The sequence below is a fragment of the Trachymyrmex cornetzi genome, unplaced genomic scaffold, assembly GCF_001594075.2.
Source record: "Trachymyrmex cornetzi isolate Tcor2-1 unplaced genomic scaffold, Tcor1.1 scaffold665, whole genome shotgun sequence".
In the NCBI taxonomy this organism is placed as follows: Eukaryota; Metazoa; Arthropoda; class Insecta; order Hymenoptera; family Formicidae; genus Trachymyrmex; species Trachymyrmex cornetzi.
In genome coordinates, this window is record NW_017299987.1 from 110,549 (window position 1) to 121,062 (window position 10,514).

The 10,514-nt window shown below is 33.1% G+C and overlaps 2 protein-coding genes across 2 annotated transcripts; one reads left to right on the top strand and one right to left on the bottom strand.

Moving 5' to 3' along the window:
• Positions 1–975: 975 nt before the first annotated feature.
• LOC108767188 (UPF0553 protein C9orf64 homolog) lies at positions 976–2,161 on the top strand. Its single transcript, XM_018516927.1, is given in 1 exon segment — positions 976–2,161. A coding segment is annotated over 1 exon segment (1,014 nt). The 5' UTR covers positions 976–1,041; the 3' UTR covers positions 2,056–2,161.
• A 777-nt stretch (positions 2,162–2,938) lies between these two features.
• Cpsf5 (cleavage and polyadenylation specificity factor subunit 5) lies at positions 2,939–9,761 on the bottom strand. Its single transcript, XM_018516934.1, has 6 exons — positions 9,479–9,761; positions 4,574–4,774; positions 4,421–4,484; positions 3,351–3,516; positions 3,158–3,272; positions 2,939–3,065 (listed from the first exon to the last, which is right to left on the bottom strand). The coding sequence occupies exons 1-6, from the start codon at positions 9,595–9,597 to the stop codon at positions 3,044–3,046; spliced, it is 687 nt and encodes a 228-aa protein (XP_018372436.1). The 5' UTR covers positions 9,598–9,761; the 3' UTR covers positions 2,939–3,043.
• Between the last annotated feature and the right edge of the window lie 753 nt (positions 9,762–10,514).

Sequence of the window (10,514 nt, forward strand, 5' to 3'; positions counted from 1 at the left end):
AAAAAAAATGTACGATAATTTTAATCAAAATACGATAATTTTGTATTGTTGGTACGATTTTTAATAATGCGGAGGTTGGCAACGCTGCGTTCAGTGCCCTATGCCCCTTCCATTTATATATGGCTGCGGTCCACTTAGCGCTTCAAACGCTACAGAGCATTTGTAGCACTGATATGACTGGTCCATTTGATGCTTCAGAACGCTCCCAGCAACTCTGATACGTCATCATACGTCATCGTTTTTGCTCCCACTTCGCTTCAACTGCCTCACCTCGGGAGGTGGGTTGGCTGGAGCGTTCACGTAACAATTGTATCATTCGAAATAGTAATGGACCAATCGGTGCGTAGCGTTTGGAGCGTAACGTTCAAAGCATTTGGAAGAAGTAAGCGGACCGCAGCCTATGTTCTAAGGCTGGAGCGTTCACGTAGCAATTGTAGCATTCGAAATAGTAATGGACCAATCGGAGCGTAGCGTTTGGAGCATAACGTTTAGAGCATTTGGAAGAAGCAAGTGGACTGCAGCCTATATCATGCTTTTATTCAATAAATAACAAAGATAGAACGACATTTGTGTCGATTGTCTCCCTGAAGAAAGAAAGTAGCCTAGTAAAACATTATTAGGAACTTCAAGCAACGCGACAGACCTATTGTCATTTTTTACGTAATTTTTACATTAAATGCATACATAATAATTAACCAACAATAAAAATCTTATAGAAGTATAGTTTGTGCAGTTGTAATTAACATAAAAACAATAACGAGGTCGGAAATGACAAAAATATTAACCAATATTCGACATCGACCATCCATCGGTATCGAATCTATTTCTGTCTACGTCCAGAATGTTATCAGATACATGTCATATCCGATGAAACACCTGGAAGAGCGCGGAATCGATTAGTTAAAAATCGCACTCCAATCGCTTTGGAGTATTCGTTGACCAGTATCTTGACTAGAACATTTGGAGTAAGCAAACTGTCATTAACAGTCATTCGAAGTAGCTTGAGCTAAATATCAGTTAGCCAGCAAGGTTTTTGACATTATGGTCCTGATGCCAAGAGAGTCTGCGAAGCTAGTTGCTAGCTTGGCGAAGGATGTATTCATCGAGCAAGCAGGTGTAAAAAAATTGGCATTGGCGATCCTCGATGGTTTAAAGACCGGTAAGATCCGCAAGGGCAATTTTTCGCAAATCAGATTCCACCCCAAGCCCGACGATTCCAGGGCAGCAGACTGGATATTCGTGCTGGACACGTTGAACTTTTCATTTTGGACCGAGACGGGTACGAAAAAGTGGAACGTCAATGGAGAGACCGGCTAATTTGCGTTCTGTGCCGCTGTCAGCCGAGCCATTGATGAAGGGAAACCTATGTGGGATCCCAAGTATTATTCGCAGATAACGCAACAAGATGCAGACATAATTTTTCGAGGTGACAATGAAGTTAAAATTCCACTTATACACGACAGAATTAAGGGCTTGCATGAGGCTGGAAAGGTTCTGTTGCACAAGTATAAAGGTACATTTGTGGAATGTATCAAGTCGTGTAAAGGCTCCGCGGAGAAGCTGCTCCAACTGATTATCAAAGAATTTGAGTCATACCGGGATGAGGCTGATTACGAAGGATATAGGATCAGCATTTACAAGAGGGCTCAGATATTGATCGGCGACATCTGGGCCTGCTTCGAGGGACGCGGGCTTGGCGAATTCCATGATATCGACAGCATCGCAATGTTCGCCGATTACCGTATCCCTCAAGTGCTTGTACATTATGGCACTATGCGCTACAGTGACTCGCTTATGAGCAAGTTGAAATCCGACGAGCCGTTGAAACAAGGCAGCAGGGAAGAGGTTGAAATACGTACTTGCTCAATCGAGGCGGTCGAGCAGGTGCGCAACGAGGTGCGAAGATTGATCGCTGCCAATTCGAAATTGGACCTGAATCCGTCGATGGATGTTAACGCGATCGTGATCGACCATTACCTGTGGGACTATCGGCGAGAGTATGCGCAAGAATTGGAACACATACCATTCCACAAAACAAGAACCATTTACTACTAGTTACTAGAGGATTGCACAGGATGCAAAGATATCGCCTAAATAAAAAAATTAGGAAGTTCCATATATCAAATTCCAAAGAAATCTAATTACGTCTGTTCTTTCAATATTCAGCTATATTTTATTATATTTTGTATTGTATTATGTATAAAATGCAAGAGAAAATGGAATAAAGTTTATTATATGCTCCAAGATAAGTTCTTTCAAACATTATATACGAAAACTAATTAGATAATTATTGATAAAATATTAAGATATCATATATTGCGATGTGATATTGTATAAGAAAGATAAAAATATAAGAAAGAAAAACAATTTACTATGACAATAATATGTTTGATGAAGATATTTATATAAATTATATTTTTCAAATATTGTTACAAGATAAATAAGTTATTTAATTACCAAACAAGTAAATTATTTTATTAAGCTGTCTTCTGTTTTTTTTGTCATAACAAGAATAAAAATTATTAAATTGCAAAATACTGTAATCATCTTATATTTTATTATAATTTTATTATGGAAGTATTTTTAGGACTTAGCAAAAAAATACATTGTTCATGTGTGTGTTTACAGTTTCTTATAACATTATTCGCATAATTGTTATTTTTGAAAAATCAATTTTTTGAAATGATTAATACAGTTTAATTGTATACATTAAGAAATAAAGCTAATAAAAATCTATATGTACATTTTAACATGGTCAAATGGACTGTATCTCTTACATCTGTATGTTACAGATACAAAAACAAAATATAGAAATTTACATTTCTATCATCTAGATATAAGAATTGATGGAATGAGATTATATAGATTATATAAAAAAATACTAATTAAAAATGGTTTAATTCGCAATATGCATCATATACAGATCAGAAATTTCATTCAAATATCAGCAATTATTTCGTACATGTACGGGGCTATTTATTAAGTTTATAATAGATTTCATTAAATTAAACAGAATTTCAGTTTTGTTCTTCTAATTCTAGTTTCACATGTAGATGAAATTAAACCTGAAATACAAAAATAGATGCAATTTTGTAATATGTCGCGTCTACATCACCAAAATGTGCATTACGCAAAAAGTAGATTTTTAAACACATACCTGCACAGAGATTGTGGTAGAGATGAGATTATAGGGCCGTAGCCTTGTGAGTTATCATACAATTCAAATAAAGGTGCAGCGACTAACTTATAATTCTTCGGTACAGCAAAGAGAGCTAAATATAAAAATAACAAGAGAATAAATATATTTATGAGATTAATTGAATGTCGAAACTTTCAATTTGTCGTTATACCTTTCTCTTGCAACTGTACGAGAAATAGTCTCTTGTGTTCTTTCGGTTTTGTAATGTGTGGCGGCACGTACGGATATTGAGGTGGTTCAAAGTTCGGACGCCACCAGTTTCCAATTGTATCTTCTATAACCCATTCTTGCTTCACTCCGTCCTGCCGTCCAAAGGTCTAGAAAGCAATCCCATTTGCTGTTTAACATTGTACTATATTGAGCCTCAAGTAAACTATGATGAAAATAAAATACATTCTTCTTTTGTCAGTCTACTAAGAACATGGTTGCACAATTTTTATTATATTTTGAGACATTTGCGGCGATCACCTAATAGCATCAATTCTAACAATATTCAGGTTTATCGACGATTGACATGTAGCTATAAGTCTCTTTAGAATAAAAAAAAAACTGATATGGATATTCAAGAACATATGTACATTTTCTTTCACCTATGGTATCAATATAGTGTTCATATGAATACCTAATTAAGTAAAATCGTTGTATGTACTAATAGTTTTAGTTAAAGAATATAACAGAGATCATACAAATCTCAAGTTTATTAATTGTCTCGTGATCTGACAATTACGAATGAATTCGTAGGCCTACATATTATGTCCATCAGATAATTTTCTCTTACAATAAAATTCTAAACCCTATTTGGTATATAATCGGTTTTCTGAGCTTATAAATTTAAAAAATTCGCGATATTTATAAACATTCTTCTTGTCACTATTTTACATTCTTGCATTTTATCTTGTCTCTTCTGTATTTCTCTCTGTGCTAACACATACACTATCGAAATAAGAACAATGTTCTTAGCCAACCAGATACAATAACGTGCGATACTTTCAACATCGAAGTGTCCGGGCATGCAGCACGCCAAAAGTACAAAATATTATAAGAATAAAAGAACAAGCCCCTATGTGGAGCTACAGGCCCGGTTACATGAGTTCTACAAACGTTTGCAGGGTTTATACAATAATTATGATGTTTATAGAGACAATGTTACAATCTAACGATATAAAAGTGCCACTCCTAGCCAGCCTGTAAGGCAGCGTAAGGCGTCGTGTTAACTGTTACCTCTGTAAGGAGCCGTTTTAGGCCCTCTACCTCATCTTCTCCTGTATTGAGTTCTCCGCCAGGTCTGGAATAATGAAAAAGAAAATGTACAAAATTCAGCCATTAAAATAAATAATTTTTTAAATACGTAATTTATAAATTCTCGAAACTTACAATTTGAAGAATGTTGTGCCAAGTTGCAGAAGAAGAACGTGTGGAAGTCCATGCTCATGTACCAATAAGACACCTTCTACGCTTCTCCGCATGCCAATCTTGTCGAATTCATCTCTCATGCGCTGAAACCTTGCTGGTACTGATGGATCTTTCTCGAAGAGTGGCTCTTTTGTTCCAAATGTATAGTTTGTCAAAGGATATCTATGATAAATGAGTTGTATTCTTTTGTTAGGCTCCTGTATATGTTTAACTAATCCATCAGTAATTAAATCCAGTTTCTTCAAATACAGCTTGATGCGATATTACAATATTTAATTACAGAAACTACATAAATATGCACAGTATAGCAATTTAAATTTTCTCGCTATTTTCATATTTCAATATTAGCAGTATTTGTTTTTTTTTTTAATTTAAGCAATATGTGTATAGACAGAGTGGTCTTTATTTTCCGATTTTCGAATTTTTTCTGCCTCACTCCCTAAAATAATTCTACAATCCACAAAGAAATAGTTTCTGTAAAATTTTAGCTTGGTCGGGTATCAGCAATCCATGCCTCCGACTCGCTAAACATTTGAGTTTTGTTATACTATGCCATCAGCATTGATTTTTATAGCGTATTTTCCTCAAAAATCGGCCTATAGAGCTTTCATTTTTTTTTTTAATATATGCGTCTTGCTTTTCTACATCATTTGAGACTCCATACGTTTCATTTAGAGCTACTTCGACCAACTCCAATGAACTTCAATCGACGGTTAAGCGAAATGACAAATGCGATTGGTTAATTTTAATGGATTAACCATCAATTAAAGTTAATCGGAGTTGGTCGAAGTGGCCCTTAAACAATTAGATGAAATGTTAACGTTTGAAAAATGAGAAAAGGAAGTATTGCATTGTTTGCTTATTTAAGCTTAGAAAAAATTGATCCATGGGCTAAAAAAGTGTTGGTAGTATGTTTGAGAGCAAAATTAGTTTAAAATATGATAAATTTCATATTTTTATTAATAAAGCGATTTTTTTGTATTTTATATTACATAATAATTAATTATATTATAATCGTAGTTATTAGTCATTGGCACCACCTTGAATAATTTAAAGTTACTAAAAAAAAAATTTGTGAAACTTTAGTTCAATTCAATAAAAGAAAATCGTGTTCGTAGTTGTTTTGAATTTTATGAATCGTTAAATTTAAAAATCATTCATTAAGAAATCCGTTACACTATTGTCATTATTTCATACGTTTTTTTTTGACAAGGTAAGATTCTTTCTTAGGTCTATGTTCAGATTTTCACTCAAGTACCTCCCAGGTTTAAACTTTGTTAAACAGTGAATAAGAATAAAATGATATCTAGATGGCATTGAAGTGAGAATCTAAACACAGCCTTGGGAAAGGATTCCACACGTTTTTTATTCAACAAGGTAAGATCCCTCTAGGAGAGGATTCCCTGGAAGATCTTACATTGTTGAATAAAAAACATGTAGAATTCCTTTTGAGGGTCATTTTCAGATTCCCATCCAAGTGTCATTCAATACTCTGACTCTATAACTTTTAACAACAGTGTCGGTATCGTTATACTGTCGTTGCACATTATAAATCGTAAAAAATTGCGTAACGACAATATGTCGATACCGAACTGTCGTTAGAAGTTACAGAATCGGTAGATATCATTTTATCCTTGTTGTTCGCTGAGTGTTAAACAAGCATAAAATGATATTTGGGAGATCCACTTAAGTGGAAATCTGAACATAATCCTAGGAAGGGATCATATACATGATTGAATTGAACTAAAGTTTCACAGATTTTTTTTTTTTAATGACTGGAATTATTCAAGATAGTACCAATGATTAATAATTACAATTATAGTATAATTATTAATTATTATGTAATATAAAATATAAAAAATCGCTTTATTAATAAAAATATGGAATTCATCATGTTTTAAACTAATTTTGCCTTCAAACATATTACTAATACTTTTTTTAGGCCATGGGTAAATTTTTTTCTAGCTTAAATAAGCAAAAAATGTAACTATTTTTCTCATTTTTCAGACATTAATAATTCACCTAATTGTTTAAATAAAACGTATAAGGTTTCAAACGATACAGAAAAACAAGACACATATACACACACACGCACATACGCACGCGCGCATGCACGCGCACACATTAGAAAAGATATATACAGAGCGTCCCGTAAGTTTTTGCCAACCGCTTTTGTATAGATAGAGCGCACTAAACTGAGTCGAAAAGTCATCTACCATTTTGCTATTTTCGCAATGATTAACGAGATATTAATTATTAAAAATCACTAAATATTGGTTTTTAATAATTTTTTACTCAAATACTATCAACTTTACAGAAAAATTTCTAGAGACAAAAATCATTAATTTTTTTCTCATAGAACTCTAAGAATTTTTTCAGAATTTTTTATTAACTCTCTTTTAGTACTACGTTTTCTTATTTTTACCAACATGAGAAAATACGATATTAAAAATTCTGAAAAAAATTCTGAAAAAATTCTCAGAACTTTATGAGAAGAAAACAAACAATTATTGTCTCTCGCTATTTTTCTGTAAAGTTTTGATAGTATTTGAGTAAAAAATTATTCAAAACCAATATTTAGCGACTTTTAGTAATTAATATCTCGTTAACCATTGTGAAAATTGCAAAATGGTACAGAACCTTTCGACTCAATTTATTCCACTCTATATACACAAAAGCGGTTGGCAAAAACTCACGGGACACCCTGTATATATATAAAAAAATATATATATATATGTGTGTATAAAAGAAGTCCTATAGACCGATTTTTGTAGAAAATACGCTATAAAAACTAATACTGATAGTATAGTATAACAGAATTCAAACGTTTAACGAGCCGGGGACACGGGTTCGATATCCGATTGAGCTAAAATTTTACAGAAATTATATTTTTTTATTAATTTATTTTTAATTATTTTTTTTTATGGATTGATAACATTTTAGGGGATGGATGGAAAGAATTCGAAAAATCGATAAATAAGGATCACCCTTATAGACAGATGTACAGATATTTAAATTATAAAGTATTGTTTTATTATCAAAGAGCCTTTATTATTATTAAATATCACTTTGTTAATGAGAATACATTGCATCAAGTACATAAAATTTTGTAATAAAAGAGACTAATCTTTTCATTTAGAATTTCAATAGAATAAAATTTCTAATCAGTATATTATTTTTTTTACACGTTTGTTTTTTAAATTTGCAAAACTTATGCAGTTTAAGTATAATTATAAATATAGAAAACCAAATACTGGTAATGCAATGTAATATACATATAATATTACATTCCATATATAATGATAGTTTATATTTGTCACAAAATATCGCTTTCTATTCAGTTTTTACATACGCATGTATAAAACATTAATATCTCAACACATCGATAATTAAAGCTCTTCTACATTCACATTAAACACCTGTGTGTTATAATCAAATTAAATATAAATAACAGGCAAACATAATTTTGTTATTTGTGACATTACAATTGTATTTGCACAAATAAGTATTTTAACAAGTACTCGATAAATAATACAAATATTTCATTATAATCTTCGAATTCTATTATCATTTGCCATGCTTATAATATATTACATATATCGTGATTGTTTTATAAAATAATTTAAATATGTCTCTTTAAATAAATTTTTCATCTCAATAAATATAACTTGATATATCAGTTACACAACATAATCATATTGTAATAATAAGTAAAACTTGTTCAAAGAAGATAATATTGAGAACTTTCAATAAACAATAAAAAAAGATAAGCTATAAATATTTGATAAATACATGCAAAAGTCTGCATGATGTCGACATATACATTGACATATAAATATACTCTGTAACATTTTGATTTATAACACAAAATGTTGCAAATATAACGTTAGAGATGCACATATATAATAAGAAGCACAAATAGTAATCTATATATGATGTAACGTTACATAGATCATGTGTGCAATTGCATTTGTTTTAAGAAGATTTGTATTGCCTTCTTATAACAAACTAATCAGAATAATCGCAATATTTGTATCATATTAGGTACTATCTTAAAATGTAATATAACGAGGTGTATATATATATATATATAATTGTGAACTACTTCGTACACTGCAGTACATATGTATACATATAATACATATAGATATAGCATATCTTACATAAAATGGAAGAGTGAAATCATGAATAAAACATATACAGGGCTTCCCTGGCGATCATACAAACTTAGAAAATAATACAGCCTTGTCAGAATCGTTCGAGATCTGCGGAGTGTGAAATCTTAAGATACAATATGCACTTTAACAATTAAAACGAAAAGAAAAGGGACACAATGGGTTGCCTCTTTACACATAAGAATCAATAACCGATTCCTTGCATTACGAATGCAAAGAATAACTGAAAGTAATTAGACTTAGTTTATGATATTATAAAAAGGAAACAATGCTCAGCGCTGCGCGCAAAATTGAATGACGGCAAAATCTCGCGTGATAGTTCGTATGCGACGCTATATTATCTAGATTGGAGAATCTTAAGCAAATGGTATAGTCATAAATTGTACAATCTGTCGTGTACAAGTCACAGTAGCTTTCCACTGTTAACAATGCATAGCGCTTGGTGTGAAAAACAGATACAAGTTGCTTAAAATTCCAAAATCTGAAGATAAAGGGACAAACGGCCGATCGTTCACCGCGACAGGAGACAAAGAGATAGTTCCTTTCTTTTATTTTTTTCTCTTTTAGGAAGACATGATATTGTTAGCGCGTCTGCCGAGATCGGTCGTGGTCGTAGTCGATTCTACAGAAGAGAGGCGGTCAAACACAATTAATTCTAAATAGATCTCGCGCGTCACATCGCGCCACTTACAAATTAACGGTCCTGTTGATGGTAACCGACTGATTCTGCACCACCTTCCCCTCGAACGAACTGTTGCTCGCTCTACGTGGCCAGCCGCTGCCCTTAACTTGGCTCGTCGCCATCGCCATTTTCAACCCTTCAAGTGGAAACCTCCCGGATGTTTTTTAGTAATTCGTAGCTATAAACTGTTCTAATACTAAACTGAACGATCGTACTGATCGCGAGAACCAGACAATACCGCAACGCAATAGAATATGGAGTATGGATGGACGCCGATAACTGATATGTATCACGCGACCACCATAGACATAGTATATCTCTAGACTGCGCATTCGAGGAATGATCAATGCGGGTAGCTCTCATTTAAGCCTATTCTACAATAGTCGTGAGCAGTGGTTGTAAGTGGTGGGTGCTTTCCAACAAGGGCTGCGTTCAGTAGACTCAACAGTTTTGCAACCGTTTTATGATTCTTCGCTCAGATTGGACTATACCTTTAAAACTAAAAGTATAAACCAATCAGCGCGACGAATCATAAAACGGTTGCAAAACTGCTGAGTCTGCTGAACGCAGCCATTCAGTACTACAACCGCTCGCTAAGCGCTCAGTGGGCTCTTACATCTGATTGGCATATTCCGTTAGATCTAAAAATATAGACCAAACAGATACGAGAACTCACTAAGCGCTCAGTGAGCGGTTGCAGTACTGAATGCACCCACTGGTCTAATTTACATCGTGCAATTGATACGCGTACTAACCAGTAACTTTCTATTGAATTATCTTAATTTTAGCGTTATATGTAAACATGATATGTTTATTTAATTAATTATTTCGATGCATATTTTATTAATTTAATACATTATTCTTCAAGTACATTGCTGAAATTGAAATAATTTAATAGAAAATTACTAGTTAATACGAGTATTAAGTGCTCGGTGTAAAAGGGATCACTATGGCCGGTATTCATAAGCTGTGTTCCAAAATTGTTTGTCAGCGCTGGCAGTACTGCCAACACCGTTCCAAAAATCATCGTAGCACGCTGTGGCAG

Bases quoted from the DNA above. Each gene is read 5' to 3' on its own strand.
- Cpsf5 (XM_018516934.1), bottom strand. From the start codon at position 9,597: ATGGCGATGGCGACGAGCCAAGTTAAGGGCAGCGGCTGGCCACGTAGA. The intron at 4,775-9,478 runs GTAAGTGGCGCG...CATTTATCATAG, and splicing joins ATCAACAGGACCGTTAATTT to ATATCCTTTGACAAACTATA. The intron at 3,066-3,157 runs GTATGTGTTTAA...TTTGTATTTCAG, and splicing joins CTACCACAATCTCTGTGCAG to GTTTAATTTCATCTACATGT.